We start from the raw sequence: 20712 nt of genomic DNA on the forward strand, positions 1-20712 counted from the left end.
ATATGGTCCTGCATCTGCCTATAAAGGATTGTTATTAGTGGCACTAAGCTAAAATTCTAATGCTCTTATAACACATAAGGGACTGACTTAGAAAAGTATGTTGTGTTCCCTTTTTTTTTCTGTTGTCACCTATACATTTCAGACATTATATCTCATTATTTTCTTGTGACCTTGTCTCCTTTTGTGTTGCAGAACACCCAACACTCGTCTCTTCTGCTAGCTCTGCACCTGATACAAAAATATTACACTACCTCACCACAGTTTAACCTCTTGAAAACACGCTATTTTATGTCAAATTCACATTGAAATTAATTGATTCATGCAGTTCTAGCTGCTGTTTGTGCACCACAAACCTGTCACTTGCAAAATATATCAAAACCTTGACAATAAATAGCATTTCTCAAAACTTAAAACTGCTGAGACATATCTTAACTATTACGACTTATCACAGATCTCCCTGAAGTCAGCAGTGCTGTGCCAGTCTTGTGGGACCGATCTGCAATCATTAGGAGTCATCCAGCAGTGGTACTGTCTTGTGTTGCCTTCCTTTAAATCCTACACAAAGAATTTCTTTTTTATTATTATTATTATTTTTTTTTTTCCAGGATAGAAAGTCTAGGAATTTTACATATACTACTGAATAAAGATTTCATTTAAAATGTCTGCAGTACCTTTTCGAAGCAGCGGGTGGCACTTGCAGAGCAGCAATGTTCTGTGCTTTAGCTGCCTTTGCAATGGTTACAGTGGTTTATTGCTTTGCCCTTGTCATTTTGGACAAATTGCATAGGAATGCAGAATTCAGACCAAGTTCACACTGACAGGAATGAGTCATTTTGTCTGCCTGAAGTCTGTCCTACCAACAGCAGCAATGAAAGATGCCAGTGCTTGTGGAAGAAGCACAGATTTCCTGCAAACAGATTTCCTGATTTTGTGTCCACAGGCACACTCGTATAAATAAACTGAAAGGAATATGGGAACCACGCTGTTTTATTCATGTTTTGATAAGAGTACACACTTCCTATCTAAAATATTTTCATCCAGGAAGTATTATTGGTAGCTTGCTGACCTGTCATAGCTGTTCCTTACCGATCCATGTAACCTGCAGGAGTTCCTTAAATGTGTTGTTGAAAACATATTTAACAGTAAGAGATAATGTTGGGTGATTTCAGGACGGTGTCTTGTGCTAAGAAAAAATGCTTTATAGCAGAATGTTATATGACATAGTTATTTCTGCACTAAGTGTACGTATAGCCTGCATAAATAAGTGAATAAATAAATAATGGTTAATAATGATACACTGAGGGTATCCTCAGTACATCACAATCTATAATAAAAAAATCAGCAGGCTACATGGATAGACAATAAAATAACCTCAGTAGAGTATTGTATACTTATTTAATTTTGTATCGTCTGATCAACTAATGTGTTTTCCACATCAGCACTGCTAGTAATTTCCTCTGCAATGTTCAAGAACTCGGCAGGTACCACAAGTTTTTAATTGCTAGCCTCCTACACCAGCATGCTGTATCTAGGAATTATTAAACAAAATGGTGATCATCAACCCCATTTGCTGTTTTTACAGTTCTATTGCATTTGCCTGGTGTGCAATGCAAATTTTGGAAATTAAATGGGAAGCAGTTTTTTTTTTTTCTTTATGTTATGTAGAACTAAGGGCACATTTTAAAAATCTATATTGATGTTTGATTTTCTTAAACATGTTGCTATTTGATTGACTGCTGAATCCTTTAAATATGATAAATGGTTCATTTGTACACATCTAAAAATACTGTCTTGTATTGCTTCATCTGGCTGAAGCAAGGACTCCTAAGTCTGAAGAGCAGTGAGGACCATCATCTTCAAAAGTTGTAATCCTTGGATGTGCCTGGGTTGTATGTATTATCAGTTCCGTTTTGGACTACTGAGATCCAAGGTGTAGGACCAAGGTGTAGGACCTTGTTCATGTTCACATACCCCTGGATTAAGCAGCAGGATACCCTGCTCCAGTCTAAATTCTATCACAGTGCAGAGGTGGACAGGGTGATAACAAACCTTCAGAGCTTCACCTAAAACTCAATCCATCATTTATGCTTAGACCAGTTAATGCCCAAGTACATACTGCTTCAGGGGTGAGAGTTACATCTAGTCCTTCTTTGTTAACCACACTGTCTAGAAAGAGGATTCAGCAGTCCCCAGAAGCTGAACCTGCCAGATGTCCTTGGCCTAGACCTGTTAGCAGCTTTTCTTGAGATGTTCTTACTTGCTGGCACTAGATGGCTTGGGGAAGCACAAAATGTATCTGTCCATGTGCCCAGCCTCCCTATAAACTCCCACTGTTCCTGGGCACCTTCCCTTGTTGACAGCCTGGGTGAATTTTCTTTCTTGAGCCCCCCCCTTAACGCTAAGGTGTTCTGACATCTGTTTTAAACACCTAAAATAAGTGGTTGATGGCACATAGGGAACTGTAGAAATTTTCAGGAAAAAATACTTGACTCAGCTTTTTTCTGAAATTGGATGAGCAAAAACTGGATTTGGAAAGAAATTAATGCTTTTGCTATTTGAAATATTTTATATTTCTAAGACACGTCAACAAGCAAGTAATTGACATTAAAAATAAATGGATTACACTAGTGTTCCATACCTTATTTTCAGTTTTCAAGCTGCAAGATTTTTTTAAGAAAACCCTAGAATTCCAAGAATAGTGGTATTTTCAATTCATCTATGTTCTTACTTCCACAGTCTATACAGAAATGCATTAGGACTTTACAAGGGTGAAAGGGATCACACTTAAAAAGGCAACTGTTAGCAAAGAGATTGTAGTTTGCTGTTACAAGTGTGACTTAAAAAGCAGTAGCCATTATATTAAGGACAGCCAGAATAAGTAACAAGTTTTAAGGTATTTTTTAGGCTTCTATTTTTCTCTACAGTGGACATCCTACCATGAATCAGAGTCGATCTAAGTCTCAAGAGAAGTTCTAGCAAAATTGTTTGTTGAATGACTCTGGATTTGTGGTATCTTTTTAGAAATCTGTAAGTAATACTTCTGTAAGTAATACTTACATTCTTAAGTCAGACACACACAGATTAAATAAATCGAATAGTTATAATAAACAGTTTTAAAGGAATGTGCTTAAAGATTCAATTTCAGATTGATTTATTTAAAAAGAGCACATATTGCTAGAAGCTCCTAATATCTGTCTCAGACATATGTTTCAAAATAATAATCTCCAAACAGTTGACAGAATTACATTTTATAAGGTACTAGAGGTTTTCTGGTCATCACAGGTTCAATTCTTCAGCTAAATTCTTCAGCTGTGATTTGTTCTTTGATTTGCCATGTTTGTTACCACTTTCTCAGGAATTGTTTGCTTTTCTTGTAGCCCAGTCTTTTCATTTAACATCCAGGAATTCCCAAATAATGTTCGCAAGTATATGCTTAAAATCCTGATCATGACCAGAGGGAGTCAGTGGGAAGCATAGTAAAGATTAAGACAAAGTTGTGACTTGTCCAACTTGCGAAGAAAATATAATAAAAGGAATAATATTAATGCTAATCAACAAAACTATCTGCTTATTTGCACCCAGAGCCAGCTAAGGATTGGGATAGGAAGGACAAAAGCTGCAAGATAAGGCTAGGACTTTACACGTTCCTCAAGAAATTTGCTCTGCATGACCATTTCGATCTTTTTCCACTACCATTTTCCTGTAAAAAAAAACACTAGTGCCACAGACTGTGAAAAAAAATATCTCTATGACAGACAACATTATGTGTTTAATTTTGTATACACTCAGCACGATGTTTCATTGGTCTGTCAATGTGCATGCTGTTTTATGGCAATTAAAAAAATACACTTTTTTCTTAATTTTATAGCTCCGTAAATCTGTTTTCAGCATCAGAGCAAGAAATCTTCTTGAAAAAGAGACAGCAATCAATAAAATTTTAAGGTAGGAATCAGCAGTGTTTTGGTGTTGTCTTGAACGTCAACTGATTTCTCCTAACTTTGCTTTTCATTAATATTACTGCATGCACAATATTTATGATAACCTGTCCCTTTTTAGTACATCTGTTCTCTTCATTATGAGAGATAAATTTCTCTGTGGGTATATTATGTGTTTGAACAGCCAGGAGAGAGAGATTTCTTCAACATGCATTTGAAGTCTGTGCTATGTAGAAGGATTGTGTTTCAGTTCCTCTCGCTTCTTCCTTCAAAATTAACCCCAACATATCTCTTCAGAGGCAATGCTACTTTGCTTAAAGAATTCCAGCCTAGTTCTTCTGTAGATGTGCAAATAAATATGCACAGGGATTGTACACTTGAAAGCATAGACTTCGGATAATCATATTCCAAGTAGGAGACATACAATGGAAAAGACTTTAAAACTGTGACTTCTGTAGAGGATATCCCTGAATGTTTTAATAATAATGACTCATTTTTGGTACTCCATAAAAAGTAAATACTCAATACTGTAAGGAAATAATGCTCTCCCAAGTCTCTAAGACCCAAATTTAAAGCTATTGTCTGTGTAATGCCATGCTGCAGTTTTTCATGCCACTGTCTGTTTTACATTAGAATGATTATCATTGATACAATATGTATTAGCAATGTCAACAAATTATAGATCATTCATATTTTACATTTACATTGTCACCAAAGCAGGTTCATTTCTAGAATGCTGTGACTGGAAAATGACTTGTCCCAGGGAAATAATCAGTGTAAGCATAAATAACTGATTTGAGAAGTACAGCTGTGGGATTAGATAAAGTATGGCAGTGTTTTATGGGAAGCAGTGCACTAAGAATTCAGTGTGAGTTCTGAATTGTGAAGTTGCTTGAAAAATGCCTTATACTTACATGCTATTTGAGAAATATTACAGCTCTTTAGTTCTTTTAATATTCTATAAGAATACAGCATAGAGAGAACTTAGAAATTAATGTGCAACTTTATCTGTCTTGAAACCCATTGTAATGAAAACACAAACAATTACAAATTCAAGTGAATGTTCTTTGTCAAAATATTAGCAAGAAATATAACTGAAAGGCCATAAGTATTCATTTTAAAGAAAGCATCAGGCTCTCTTTATAAGCATTTCAAGTCCATGAATATACTTTGATGTTATGGGCATCGCTGTTATGGATGGATAAATACCTGTTTCTTTGTTTTAATCAAAAACCCTTAAAAATATGGTTTTACTGAAACACTTCATGGCAGTGTTTCAGTAAAGAATTCATAATAAAATCCTTTGCTATACTCTTGGCTATTACGTTATATATATTTATATATATATTCTTTGTTATTGTGTTATATATTATATTATTATATAAAATGTTACTGATGCCTCTAGGGTGACACAAATTTAAGTTTCTTTGGCATTTTCGTTACACTATACCACAGAGAAAACATGGACAGAGAGAATACCTCACTTTATATATACATATATATTATTTATTTAAACTGCCACATCTGTAGGGGCTCAGTTTCTGGTGAGTTCTTCCATCAGCCCTGAACCTCCTCCTTTTCAGGAGAAGCCTGAAGCAGAGTGGGAGGAGAATCCAAATGAACCTTTGTTTGAACTTCACAAGGTTTTCAGAAGTACCAGGACAGAATCACAAATCAGTCCCTCCAATTTCAGCCCCACTGACTTCTTCTTGGTCCTTTAGAGCCTGGCTTCTGCCAAATCTATTTATCAAGGAGGACTTCTCATCAATTAATCTCTGAATTCCTCTGAAGAAAAGATTAAGAGGCAGAAGAAAGTTTTAATCTAATAATTTGGTAAACTATTAATTTATTTTAATTAATCTATTTAAATTGACAATGTAATCTACACTTATTGTGCTTTCCCATCTACTTCCTGTGTCATGATTGATGATTTTTTGAGGAACACAGAAAAAAAAGAGAGAACTTCTGTCAAGTAAGCAAAATGTGGGATCATATGTCCTCCAGTGCTTTACAGGGCTGCATGTATGTCACTTACAAAGAGACAGTCTTTAGTCTCCTCCTGAGAGAAAAGGACAAGCTGTATTTATGCCTCAGAAGTGTTAAGTAGGCTCTGAACTGTGACATCTCCACCGCATGTTCCATCATAAAAAGGTTGTGTTCATGGTATATCTATTTGGTGGGCATGCTGCTGGTAGAGAGCATTGCCAATGATGGGCATGCTGGTGCTGAGCACTGCCAGTTTTTCTATAATAGTGCAGGGGAGCTTTACAAACAGAAAAAGAAGTGATAATAATAATAATAATAATAATAATAATCTTTACACCTGAAAATTTGGATTCAGCTCAAGGAACACAGGAAAACCCAAATGTGCAAGACATGGGAAAATCTTTTTCTCATTTTTACTTTCATCATAAAAGCTATGTACTCTGAATCTCTGCCATTCTGAATATCTGACAAAAGAAGAAATGACATTTATGCCAAGAACAATAAGAGAAAATTCAAGACATCCCTTCTGAAAAGATTCCTTCTAAAAGTCTTTTTAGTTTTTGTCTATCTGAATTAAGTATAATTTATCTAAAGCAATGCCTCTTCAAGGTAAAGCTGCCTAAAGGCAACTTCAACTTGATCAGATTGCCATACTAAAAATAGCATTTTAAGTCTGTTCTGGCTTAAGCCCACATCTTACCTTTTTCCCCTTAGTTTTTAAACCTTGCAAAATTACATTTTAATCAAATTCTAAATGTTTCAACATAACCAAGTAGGAGGAAAACAGGTACAGTCACCCCTCTCTTGTGCATCTTCCTCTATCCAAACTTTGTTTTTCTGTTTGTGTGAAACACTGAACTGCTGCTTGACATCTTCTTCCCCCAAGAGGAAGAAGAAGGGCATAAACTGTCCTAACCATGCTGAGTTACGGTTCATACATTCAATTCTGGGTGTCTCACCTTATCATCTATTGTTACATTATGCAACAAAATGGACTGCAAGTCCCTCAAAGTAGAGGCTACCTCAGGCCTTTTCATTATCCTGTAAGTTTCTTACTCTATTTCAGGCGAATCACCTCTTTTCTGAAGAGCCTTGCTTGGAAACCAGCCTTCACTTTTTCCTCTTGAGGTCTTGGTGCAGTTAGTCCTGGGAGCCGAGTCAAGGATGTAGCAGCTACTCTCCTGGGTACCTTGACTCTGACCAGTGACTTGCATCACCTCTGCCATTATCAGAGCACAGAGCAGCCTGATTCTTCACATAAATCAAGAGCTTCACCTTTCTGAGGAAAATGAAGGAATATAAAAGTGAGTTATGGCCATTTAGCATAACTTTTACAAAACAAGATCACATTTAGTATGAATTACAACCAGCTCCATTTTTCCCAAAAATGAAGATGCATTTTCCTCAACAGCAATAGCCATTGCTTCTAGCAAATTTCATTACTCCTGTGTATCTTCAGTGTCTCCCATGTTTTATCACTCTTTCTTGCTACGTTCACTGCTTTTTATCTTAAAAGCAAGTTCTGTGCATACAGTTCTTTTGACCTCCATTCCTTGTGGGATTATCATCTAAAAATGAGTGTCTAGTCCTTTATTGTTCCCACTGGCTTTATGAAGTGGTGATGGTGGAGAAGATCCAGTCAAAATCTTGTCTATAAAGCAATCTATTCTCCCTAGTGCTGAGGATAAGTTGTGAATCATGTAGAATGGTGGGGAAATTGAGCAAATTTACAGTAGTATCACATAGGCCAAAATGTAATCAAAGTATCCATAGTGCAGAACATGATTCTGGTGTCTATTAAACCATACTTCATAGAATCATAGAGTGGTTGAGGTTGGAAGGGACCTCTGGAGGAGGTCCTATCAAGTCCCTCAGGCCCTGTGCTCAAATAAGACCAACCAAAAGCTGCTTTCCCAGGACTGTGTCCATCTGGCTTTTGAAGATCTCTGAGGAGAGATACTCCACAACCTCTCTGGGCAACCTGTGCCAGTGATCAGTCACTCTCATGTAAGGGCTTATGCCCATGTTTTCGAAAACACAAGAATAACTTAAAAGTTCTACTGTCTGTTGATAAGGAAATTGAACTCACTTAAATCACCAAAGTTCAGTTTATTATAAAATATATTGTGACAGGTTTGGAAGCTAGCATTTTTAAAATGAGTAGCTTTTTATTTGCTTCCGTTACAGCTGATGCTATAGTGAAACTGTAAACTGGTGCTAGGCATCTGCATCAGGATTTTCACTGTTCTGGTCAAAGTTTGTCTGATGCTTTTACTGGGCCTGAGGGAATAACACAACTTATGCCTAAGTGCTTACGTTTCACAAACAGCTAATTCAGTGAAGTGAATTTATCATATGTCTGAAACTGAAGCTGACATGAGTGCTTCTAGGGAGAATAAAAACAAAGAATTGCTTGAATTAAATATCCAGTTCTGCTAATTTGATAATATGGTATAAGATATTTAATCCAGGCAGTGTTCATACAAATATTTCATTAAAATACAGTGATTTTTTCTGAAAAATTGAGTAAACAAGAAATGAGTTTCAGAGTGCTTCTAGAAAAGTTATAAAATTAATCTATGAATAAATTCTCTCTGGACAGTAATACAGTGATATAATACACCTCCTCTCATAAGGGTCTGAGCAAACATTTATCATTAGTTTGTTTATCACAAAAACACAGACGTATTTGTTGGAAGGGAACTTTAGAGCTATGTTGTCTAACCACCCACTTGAAGTAGGTCTACTGCTAACCTTGATTCAGCTTTGCATTTTCCACCTTCTCTGGTTCCAGTACTGTATTACCCTACCCTTGAGAAAGGTTTTCCATATGTCCAGTCTGAACCCCGCAACCCACAGTTTCTGGCCAGTGCTCACTTTTCTGTCATCTCTGATTAACAAGAGCTTAGCTCCATGCTTTAACATCCTCTTCACCAATATAAAGAATCCCAACTCCCTCAACATTCTCTCAGGTAGTCTCCCTGTATTTTAGGCCACCTGCCAACTGTTTAACCCCAGTGTACATGCTCCAGTGTTTCAGCATCCCTCTTGGAGTACCCAGAACTGTCCCCCAAGGTGCAGCCTCTCCAGCTCAAACTAAAGGAGAGATAATAACTTCCCTCCGTCTGCTGACTACACTCCTCCGTAATATAGTAGTTAGTTTGCTTTATTCATGGATGGAACATATTCAACTTACATTCAGTTAGCTCCATCCCAGCCAGATACGGTGCACAGTGTAACTCCCAGATCCTTTTCCTTACTTAGCCAGTCACTCTACAGTCTTAATGGATGCATGGAGGTATTCTGCACAAGGTGTGAAACGTTGCACAGGTCCTTGTCAAACTTTCTGAAGCTTTTCCTGTCTATTCCTTATGTTTATCAGTTCTAAATCACTTACGAGAAGTTTCTCTGCATATAATTTACATTTTCTCTTCAGTGTGTGATTTCATTTTTCCTAACTGCCAGACTTCGATACTATGCATTTGTCAGAAAAAATAATCTAGTTAAGCTCAGATGATGATGATTGTCATGAGGTGCAAAATCCAGATTTAGTCACTACCTTTTTAAATCTCCATGAGTGTATGACATCATGGGATTTCACCTGTAAACACAAACAGAAAGAAATACCAGGATGCATATATCCACTGGAAATAAGTTACTCTGATTTATGTTTTTAGTGCCACATGATAGACCCACCATGTTGTAGATCACTGTGATAAATAGCATTGTGGTGACATTGGGCTAGTGGGCTGTGAAGGCTTCAACACTGCAGGCATTGCAAAGCAAGTTAGCCAAACATCTGCCATGATATGGTGTAGATACCATACATCCTGCTTTGAGAGAGATGATAAATTAGTTGACCCCTTGAGGTTCCTTCTGCTCAGTTGATTCTATCAATTCTTCTGTAATCCTCTTCTGTAATCCAAGGAAAATAATAATTATTCTAACAACTGGTAGAAGAAATGCTGAAACAGCAAGGCAGGGATGACAATGAGAATACAAAATTCTCTAACAATGTAGCACAAAGTATTTTTCTGGCATGACAGTGTGATTGAAGGTGATGGCACTGACAAGCTCTCTAAGCTTCTCATTTTTGTTCCAGCTCTCACTTTGGATCCATACTTCTATTATGTGTTTTAATTAAAAAGAAGGAAAAATATCAGAATAAAGTGAAAAACAGAGTCATAGTGGGGAAAGGACGTAGTCGGGAAGCCTTTTGCCTTCAAGCATGATGATGCCATGCTGTCAAAAATAGCATTTATCCAACCGTAGGTAGAGTACAGTGGTAAATAGAGTGGTCCCTCCAATAACATGTAGGTTTTTTATGTTTTTTTTTTTCAATTCATTAGAAATTCAGAGATTCAATTCATTAGAAAGTATGAAATATCACCAGCTGGGTCTTGTGTGAGTTTCTCTGAATAATCGTTTGCATAGTAGAGAATGAGCAATAAGTCATGCACTGTGTCAACTTAGAATTGCAATACCCTTGGAAAGTGAAAATATTTTTCCAAGGTTGAAATTCCATTTCTCAGTCGTCAGAGGAGTTCTGCCAACTCTGTTTTAATGGAAATCTTCTAGCCAATGAAAGAAAGATATGGATGCTCTGTTTAGCTATAGCACACTTACTAACCAAGTCTCTGAATTAAGTACTAATTTCTGGCAAAATAGTGTACAATATGTGGTTGCCAAAATTTAGTAAAAGCAAAATGAAATAAATGAGCAAACAAACAAACAAACAAACAAACAAAAAAGTGCCTTCTTTGGAAGTAGGTATTGCATATTACAGGATGTCAGCAGTGTGTAGTGTTTCATTTCAAACCATATTTGGTCCCAGTTGCATAGAAGACCACTCAGAGATACGCTATAAGCCTTGAGCATGTACATAAATATTTTGCCTAGTACAGCCCTGGGAGGAAAGTACCCAAAAATGACAGCTGCATTTGTACTTTCCCTGTCCCTATTGCTGAGAAGCTGGTATTACTGCTGATCGGTGCATTGCTTGATCCTTTTCAAACTTAAAGAATTAAGTCTTGTGGTAACAAAGATTCTACAGGAAGCTGAAAAAAAAAACTTCAAAGATAAGCCTTGCTAAAACACGGAAAAGGTTCACCAAATGACTGGTTATGATGCAGAGTGGGAGTCATTACGTTTGAAATAATATATTTTCATGGAAAATCTGTTGCTGTTTTATTGTTTTTGTCTGTTAAACCACGCTCTTGCTTCCCAGAAAGCCAATCTGACTTGTCTGAATGCACTGCCTCAGAAATTATCATTTATGCTGAAAATTCTATGCCATCATCAACATATTTCTTCATAGGGCCTGCACTAGACAACGCATGCTGAGTGGGTCCTTTGAGGGGCAGCCTGCAAAGGAAAGGTCAATACTTAGTGTCCAGCATCATATACGACAAGAACGCAGGTAAAAACAGACAGAATGGTTTAAAAATGTTCTTAACATGAGGGTGGTGAACAGAGTTAAATTTGAGCAATACCTGGCATGTGTAAAAATGAAATGAATTACATGTACAGAGAGCTGAATTCTACATTCTTCACTTTAAATGTAATGAAATTCATTTTAGTGTAATGGAAAAATGCCTTTTTATTTCAAATGTCATTTCCTTTGCTGACAAAAAAGTTATCAATTTAAAGATCAGAAGGAAAGAAATTGGCTTATGTTAGACCAGATTGAAAACAATTGAAGTATATAAAAGCTTCTGATGTTAGGAAGAAAAAAAATGATAAGAATATGAGATATTGTATGGCTGGAGAACAGTGCTTTATAATGGCCATCCTATAAAGGTCAAAGTTTCATCTTGAGATATATCGTTAAATTGATTATGATTGTTTCAGGTCGCTAAGACATGGTTCCAACAGCCAGCGAATCAGTAGAGGAAAGTCTCTTGAAACGTTGACTCAAGATGTAAGTCCTCACAGAAAAGATGGTTTCAACTTAGGAATATAGGAAATATAAATATGTACTAGATAGTAAATGCTTGCATAAGGCTAATGTTTTATCTGTGATCTTGCTTACAGTTTATCTTTTGAAATCTTGAAATCACAAAACAAGTACTGTAATTGCATTTAAATGATCCTCAAAATAATTGCCATGGTTTTATCACTGATAGGCTTACTGGTTTTGGAGCACTTGCTGAGATAGATTTGCTGAAGCTACAGACATTACATTAGGAACACAAAAATCGCTATGCAGGACATCTTAAAAGGACTAACTCTAGAATTGCACAAATAATTCAGAGTGGCAAAACAGCACTTCAAAATTCACAGTGAAAGCTTAACAATATTTTTCAAACATGAGAACTGTCAGGCAAAAGGACAAAGACTAAAAGGGAGAATGGTGATCATGGACTTTGCTGTGGTATAGTTTCACGCAGTTAAATGCATCCTCACTCCTGCAAATTCATAATGATATTGTGTGGATCTCTGTGACTATGTCAAGGGGAGATTTTTGTCCCTTTATTTTCAAACTATGACAGCAATTTTCATGCTTAAGAACAACTGCCTAAGAAGTAATTGATGAATTACTCTGCATGGTAGTAGAAAGGTGTAGGTATCTAATATTTTAAAGCAGGGTGTGGCTTTAGTGTCCGATCGTAAGGACACCCAACATTACCACTCCAGAAGTGGTCCAAAGAATCATTTAACTCTGAGCAGTAATTGTGCCCTCCATTGGATGAGCTTAGGCAACCATCTTCACTCAGCCTCCCCCTTCTGTGTGTCTGTGCGGTCACTACCTGGATGTTGTGCACAACTTGCTGTCTTCTTTTGTTTTGCCCAGCAGTTAATCAGAGAATGACAGAATCATTAAGGTTGTAAAAGGTCTCCCTTTTGGGTCCAACATCCCCCTACCACCAATGTCACCCACTAAACCATGTCCCCACTAAATGTCACCCACTAAACCATGTCCCTAAGCAACAAGTCCAACCCTCCCTTGAACACCCCAGGGACCGTGACTTCACCACCTCTCTGGGCAACCCGTTCCAATGCCTACAAACTTCTTCTTGAGAAGAAATATCTCCTTAATTTCCAACCTGAACTTCCCCTGGTGCAACTTGAGGCCATTCCCTCTAGTCTTGCAGCTAGTTATCTGTGAGAAGAGGCAGACCCCCAGCTCCCCACAACTTCCTTTCAGGTAGTTGTAGAGAGCAATAAGGTCTCCCCCAAGTCTCCTCATTGACGTAGCAGGCTCTAGAAATCAAAAGTGTGGCTAAAGCCTTATCTTTCCCAGCTCTTGTCCTTAATGGTATTCACTGTAGTTTGGACACACCAGCTGTGATTCCACGACCTTTGCTTTTAATGTTAACAGTTGCAGGACTTCTCACATGAAATTAAAACTGAAATGAACCTTGCTGAAAATAAAAACAACCTAGTTTTTTAGATAGAAAATACAGTACAGTATTATTGTCTGAGTTGATGCGCTGTGCATTCAGAAAGAAAGATCTTTCATTTGAATATTTCTATGTAAAATACCGTATCTTACTTTCATCTGAAACATTAAAAAACAACAACCTATGAACCTCATTTAAAAGGGATCATTTTCTTTCTAGCACTCCAACACAGTGAGATACAGAAATGCACAGCGAGAAGACAGTGAGATAAAGATGATCCAAGAAAAAAAAGAACAAGCTGAAATGAAAAGGTATTTAAAAATCAACAGTCTACATACACCCTTTTCTACATTAAGTATTCTCTATATGAAGAAAAAAGTACTGATGAAAAAAGAAGGATATTTTTGCCAGGTATAATGCATATTACTTAATAATTAACATGCTGTGTTTTAAAAGGAAAGTCCAAGAAGAGGAGCTTCGAGAGAATCATCCATATTTCGACAAACCACTTTTCATAGTTGGTCGTGAGCACAGATTCAGGAATTTCTGCCGGGTTGTTGTACGAGCTCGCTTTAACGCGTAAGTTTATTTCATATCAAAAGTTGGGTCAGATGAGTATTATGTTCCCCGAAACCTAGGCATAACTTTTCCTTTGAAAGGGAAACTGCCTACCATGTGGTCACAACAACAGCTGGCAGCCAGTTGCCCTTGGGCTAGCCTTGCTCTGGAGGACAGGAACCAGTAAAATGCTGTGTTGAGCAGTCCGCAATGCAGAGCTGGGACAAAACTGTGGGGGAACTGCAGGGTAGTGTTTTATACTGCCATTTTTAGGCCTTGGTGAACCAATTTGCTGTTCTGTTTCTGTCCTCATCACAAGGCAAGAAGTAACACCAGCAGTTACTCACAGAGTAGAAAAAAGTGAAGATAAATGAATCTCACCTGTGCTAACCTGAAGACTCCTTAGCCCATAACTAGAGACTGAGGATGGGATAGGGGAGGTGTTCAGCTGTGGGAGATAGAAGCAGAAAAGCAGAGACCAGCTGAAAACCAGAAATATTCAGTACCTAAACTGGAGGTGTGTGTGAGTGTGGAAGGAACAGATCCATGTACAAGTAGCATGATATAAAGCCATCTTACAGCTCTTTTAAACTTCTGTCTATGGCTAGCACCCCCGTTGAGGGTGCACATCACTGTAAAGGGGTTAATGCACGTCATCTTACCAACAAAGTGTGAGACAGGAGATAGCTCAAGGACATGAGCTTGGCACTTGAAAGATCTGGTTTGAGATTGTTCTTTGTGCCCGTCAACAAATTACTTTTAGGCTGAACAGGAAGGTTAGATACTCAGCTTTACAATACCTATATTTAAGTGTTCTGCCATTTATGTAGGACATCCTTGAGTTAGATGCCTAGCTTTTCCATGCAGCCACTAACTTGATTGTGGTCCACTGGCCCATGAAGCATTTGTAAATTGAAAAAGGAAAACAAAATGCACAAACACACATCTGAAATAACATGTCAGTGCCTGTGAGGATTGTGGACTGCCTAGAGGTAACAGGATATTTATATTAACGGCAGTTTAATTAAAATGGTTGTAATTATGTGAGAAAATATGTTGTTAAACAATTTTTGTTTGTTTAAATCATGCCTACTTTATTAATTGTCACACCCAGCTTGCCAAGTAAAATATTCTTAGAGATCTTTTCAAACTGATAAGGTACATACATTTTTTCTAGTAAAGAAGGCTGAGGAATGCCACTGTATATAAAGTGGGAATGAGGTATGAGCTTAAGAAGTCATGAAAATCAGTGGGTTCAGTGACAAGGCACCAAACAAGTATATTCTGTATACTGAAGTGTGCTGAGCCTGTCTGTGGAAGACATGACTTGTTCTCCTTGTATGCATTCTTGCAATCCATAACCATGAAAACTCTTCTAGTGGTAATGCCTCAAGTCAGGTCAGTCCTTTTATTCACTTTAAGCTTAGTGAGGAAGTGATGGCAATTTCACATCCCAATGGCTAGAGCCCTCACATGGGATATGGGATTCCTCAGTGCAGATCCTTTCTCTGCATTACTTGCTACAAGGATTTGAAAGATATGTAAAAAGTGCCCTTAACCACTGGGACAGAGGAGAATTCTTGGATAGGATTCTTACAGCTTCTCCTGCTAAAGCCATTCTGCTTTGTATAAAAAGCCTAAATAATTGCTGGAGCAAGATCTTAACTCACGTCACCTAGATACATGCTTATTACATACAGAGCAGTTCTCACCCTCTAAGTTTGTCTACCGGGTGTATGGATATTGTAGGTGAAGCAAGATAATTTCGCAGGAAAAATCAGATGTGGAAAGTCTAGAAATATTAATCAGAAACTGACCGAATGAGTAATAAAAGAAATGAGGCTTGTGGAAGAAATTTTATGTCAAGTCCAATAGGTTTTGAGGTAAAAGGAAAGAACTCCTGAGGAAGCACTTTGGAACATAAAATTCAGCAGCAGATCACCCCCAAGCAAAAGAGAAAATTAAGTCCTTGCTTATAAAAGCAAGACCTAAAAAAACTAGCCAGCTAAACAGTCATTAGAGAAATTACATGTAGGCCATGAAGTGGTACCTGCTATGTTGACAGTATGACTAAAATTGTGTAGAATTAAACAAAACTTATACAGACATTTGAAATTAAGCCAATATAAAATGTGTCCTTGATTTTGGTTATGAATTATGTTGAGGTAATGGATGCATGGCATAATGGTAATGCTGACTAAAATAAAATGTAAATGACTGTATCTTTTCTTCTTTTTATAGTTCTAAAACAGATCCTGTTACTGGAGCTGTGAAAAATACCAAATACCATCAGCTTTAGTAAGCACTACAACAGTAACTTTGCTTGGTCACATAAGCCTGCCATATTAGTGAGCACACACATGCATGTGTGTGTGTATGTGTGCATGCACATGTGTATATCTCTTCTTTCCCCAGAAAGGTTTTTCTCTCTGTGGATTTGTATGGGGAGGAAAATGAATAGGAAGAGGATTTTTTTTATCAGGCTTTTTTCGTTAGTTGTTTGTGATTTCCTAGTTCTACTACATATTTTTGAAATAGTGAAACCTTTGACATTTCTCAGTTTAATTTACTTTTCATAGGGAATTGCTTAACTGTGGTATAGGCAAAACACAAATGACATAGTACTCAGCCTTTCTGCACTGGTTATCCTTATGTATTTTTCACAGTGACTTGCTGGGTTTGGTTACTTACCTGGACTGGGTCATGATCATTGTTACTATATGCTCCTGCATTTCCATGATGTTTGAATCCCCGTTTAGAAGAGTTATGCATGCTCCAACACTCCAGGTACTGACAATGAATCATACATATTACCTCTAATGAAGCACAGCCACCCTGTGTTTCTTAACTGCTTTTTTAAAATTATAACTTCTCTGCTTTGATTTTCAGATTGCTGAATATGTTTTTGTAATATTCATGAGCATTGAGCTTAATCTGAAGATTATGGCAGATGGCCTGTTTTTTACACCAACAGCTGTCATTAGAGACTTTGGAGGAGTTATGGACATATTCATATATCTCGTAAGTTTTTATATTTATGACAGTTTTCTGTAGCATTCTAATTTTGATCTCTTTGCATATATAAATGTTTAGGAGTGTTAAAAGGTTTGGCTCAGCACCCTGGTGCAAATGCTGTTGTGTACTTTGTGTACAAACACAACTGTATTCATGTGCAATACCGTCAGTTATGTGTACAAATATTTTTTCAGATATTTAAAAATACACAGGCGTTTGATAAGTGTCTGGCAACTCAGAGTAGGTTTTACATTTTATGGTACCTTTTAAGTGTTTATTTGTTGATCTGTTTTAAGTATTAGATATCATTTCATTCCAACGTAAGCTCAGGATCTCTGACCTTGCTTTAGCATTTTTATGCAGGAGAATATGTGTATCTATTTCTTTGTCATTCATTGCCTTCTCCCCTCTTGAAAGTTCTTCTGCTTTATAGAAGATATTTCAAAAGCCTCTGCTATTTGACAGAAAGACACATCCTTGTTGCTGGTGTTGCTGTAGCAGAAGGAAAACAAAGCAGTCTTTCTGTATTGCATACCTATCAGAAACTGTTCTTAAGTAATTGTTCCCCAGAAATTTCTTGCATTCCTCTTAAATATAAGAGAAGGGGTTCCATTTCCTTGTCACATATGACAACAAATACCAGAGAATGTGTCAAAAACAGTGCTCGGTATAATACAGTATGAAATATTTTATAACTGAAGAAACTACTAAGTAAAATTGCTTTGATGGATTTAGATTAAATCTTTTAGAGATTAATCCACCAGACAGATGTGCTGCATAAAATTTGTCACGATCAATTTGTATCAAAGATTTCATTGTTACCATAAATAAAAATATGCATACTTACACAAAGCTCCTACTGTAGTATGCATAATCAGTAAGTGCATTAGTCTCTTGAAATCCCTCTGAATCCCTCTGTTTGTTTGAAGAAAAAATTAAGCAGTATACCTTGGTTATTCTAGATGTGCCTGTGATTTTAAAACAATATGAAAGAAAGTTGGAAGCACTGGCAAATCTTTTTGTTTTGTTAAGAGTGGCTGTCTCTTACCACTGTTGTTTTTAACAAATCATGTTAAGTTTTAAATCATATTGGTGGTATCAGGTTGATCCTTCATTTTTTCGTGCACATACTTCTGTGTAACACTCTCACCTCTGTCCCCCTGTAATAATGCTGGCTTTATAAATACTTTTTAAAAAATCAGAAGTAATTAACAGACTTTCTAATAAATAACAATCTATCAGAGATCGTTCAGGCTACAAAACATAGCTACGCTTTGGAATGCATATTATTCATATGATAAAACCACAGAATGACAATGCTACCTATACTTGTAACAAAGTGGTGGGAAGAACTGGTGAGGAAACTGTTAACTTTTTCAAGGTGAAGATATCTCGATTTGAGGACAGAGTCTCTGAAATGAGAAGAGGAGGGAGAGATGATACTCCCTGGTCCAGGAAAAGAGTTCATGTCCCTCCTCTGAATCAACCAATTTGATTTCTTCTTTTGGAACTGTTCCATCTGCTGAAAAGAATAAAATAGATTTTTGAGTCAAAGGGGAAGACAGAGGCTGAGGCTGGTGCCCATTAGTTAGGACAATCAGCCAGGCTACAGGAGATCTGAGTCCACTTTCTAAATTAGTCTTTTTTTCCCTTAATCTTCCCTTTAAGGAAGGGAAGCATTTATTGATCTTCTCTGCTGTTTTATGTCAGGTAGAACGTTGTAATCCTGGTCCTTCTTTGCCTTTTCTGTTCTGTCTTTTCAAGGTGAGTTTGATATTCCTGTGCTGGATGCCTCAGAATGTCCCTGCCAAATCCGGAGCTCAGCTCTTAATGGTACTCCGCTGCCTCCGACCCCTTCGAATATTCAAACTGGTCCCTCAGATGAGGAAAGTTGTACGAGAGCTGTTTAGTGGATTTAAGGAAATCTTTTTGGTATGTCCTGGTTATTATTTTTCCTTGTTGTTAAAAAACAGATGTAGAGCAGTAATAAGATAACCATTTCTCTGTATCGTTCATGTTATTTAATCTCCATTGCTGTCGGTTTACATCTCATTGTAGCTACCGCTACAGATGAGCACAGAACAGGTTAAAAATTAGGAATATAAATAACTCATTTTCATTTATACTGAATGAAGCTACTGTAATAATTCTTTTTAAATTATATTTTTTCCACATATATTTGGTCATAGTTACAAAGAAAGACTGCTGAAAGGAAATCTACCCACTTTTCACTGGTCTGGCTGGGGAAGGAAGATGAGAAGTAGGGTATGGCAGCTCTTCAAGAAAAAAGTTAACCTGGTCTCTGAGCTGAAGGTTACAACTCCTTTTTTTTTTTTTTTGAAATGCAACCAGAGACAATGCAGCTGCTTATCATATCATAGATCTGGCTCTCATTATGATGTCGTTGTTATTATAAATGTTCATGAATACGCAGTTATAGTAAAAGTAATGATAATAATGGAGTCTTTGCTTGTTTAGAACTTAATCTGTTGTCTTGGGACCCAGCTTTCCCTAAGTGGTGTGTATCAGCCTAAACAACAGGCAGTTTGCTCTGGAACAGAATGCTGTATTAGGTCAGGTTGTTACAAAAAGCTAAGCTACAAGATATTTGTAGTCAGTTAGTAATAGAGCAAGGACAAAAAGTGTAAAGCTAGTTAGCATTTCATAGATGCTGTAACCTGTTAAAGATATTTACATCATAATTTGCTCATGCATATATTTATTGTAGATATCCTAAAATTAAGCATCTAACGATGGCTTACTTAGATTAATTAGTAAAGCCTGATTCAGCAACGCAGAAGATGCACATATTTAAGTACTTGGAGAGTTCTCTCTAAAGAGAATGGAAATTATTAAGTGTGCAGAATTTAGCAAGGTTGTACACTGAGCGCAAGAAAGCTTTGATCCTTATCTACAATTCTTAGATGCTATATTAATAATATTAATAATAACACAGCACCTGGTTTCTGGAGAAGAACCTGAAGTAACATGTTATGAAAGCCTTATCTCCAGGTTTACGTAACAAAATGATTCCTCCTGCATTTCACAGAAAGATTTGATCCCCTTTCTCAACTCTGCAGGAGGAGAGCTTGACAAGTCTAACTTCATCTTTACAGGTTTCTATTCTTTTGCTGACATTAATGCTTGTTTTTGCAAGCTTTGGAGTACAGCTATTTGCTGGAAAACTGGCTAAATGCAATGATCCTCACATCATCTCTAGGGTAAGAACTGCTTTCCTGTTTCAAAATAATAGTATGCTGTGCCATTTCTGTCTGCTGGGGAAAGCAAGTGGGGCAATCAGAACTATCATATGAAAGATGGAGATCTTGGGCACTTTCTGTTTCAGAGGGAAAGGTGATAAAGGAAGGAATGAATGAGGTTAAGGCTAGGTTTTCATGTCAAAAATGAAAGTAAATCCAGATATTGGAGACTGTCTGAAAAAGCTGTGAAATTCATTCCATATTATTTGCAAAACACTGTATCTCACATGGATTTAACCATGGAATATGGGACCATTGCATTCCTAAATCAGTGGCTAAAAAATAGTTAGGCTGCTGGAGATCAAAAGCACTGAGAATGCTCTATAGGTTCCATGAAGAAAGTTAGCTGTGTTTCTTACTTAATTCGGAGAAATATCATCATCACTTAAAGAACGCAATGGTCTGTAGGAAAGAGGTGCAAGGCTAGATGGGCTTGCAAAATGAAGAGCGCTCTCAACCCTGGAAGGAGGAGAGTCTTTTGAATCCTTTCTAAGCTCTATTTTTCCTTTGGGTAAAGGTCCATGGCTATTAAACCCAAGCCTGTAAAAACAAACAAACAAACAACAACAACAAAAAAAACTATCATTTCAATTTGCACTGGTTCCCTGTGATGGC

At 37.1% G+C, this 20712-nt stretch overlaps 1 protein-coding gene across 1 annotated transcript in view; it reads left to right on the top strand.

Moving 5' to 3' along the window:
• The window catches only part of NALCN (sodium leak channel, non-selective), a 233975-nt gene that overhangs the window by 186633 nt on the left and 26630 nt on the right, over positions 1 to 20712 (top strand). The window contains exons 18-27 of the mRNA XM_035318632.1: positions 3869 to 3942; positions 11239 to 11340; positions 11772 to 11841; positions 13484 to 13575; positions 13721 to 13843; positions 16064 to 16120; positions 16489 to 16609; positions 16712 to 16843; positions 18602 to 18769; positions 19954 to 20058. Coding sequence (XP_035174523.1) covers positions 3869 to 3942; positions 11239 to 11340; positions 11772 to 11841; positions 13484 to 13575; positions 13721 to 13843; positions 16064 to 16120; positions 16489 to 16609; positions 16712 to 16843; positions 18602 to 18769; positions 19954 to 20058 — 1044 coding nt within the window. The remainder of the gene's footprint in view (positions 1 to 3868; positions 3943 to 11238; positions 11341 to 11771; positions 11842 to 13483; positions 13576 to 13720; positions 13844 to 16063; positions 16121 to 16488; positions 16610 to 16711; positions 16844 to 18601; positions 18770 to 19953; positions 20059 to 20712) is intronic.

This window comes from Oxyura jamaicensis, chromosome 1 (genome assembly GCF_011077185.1).
Source record: "Oxyura jamaicensis isolate SHBP4307 breed ruddy duck chromosome 1, BPBGC_Ojam_1.0, whole genome shotgun sequence".
NCBI classification, from domain to species: Eukaryota; Metazoa; Chordata; class Aves; order Anseriformes; family Anatidae; genus Oxyura; species Oxyura jamaicensis.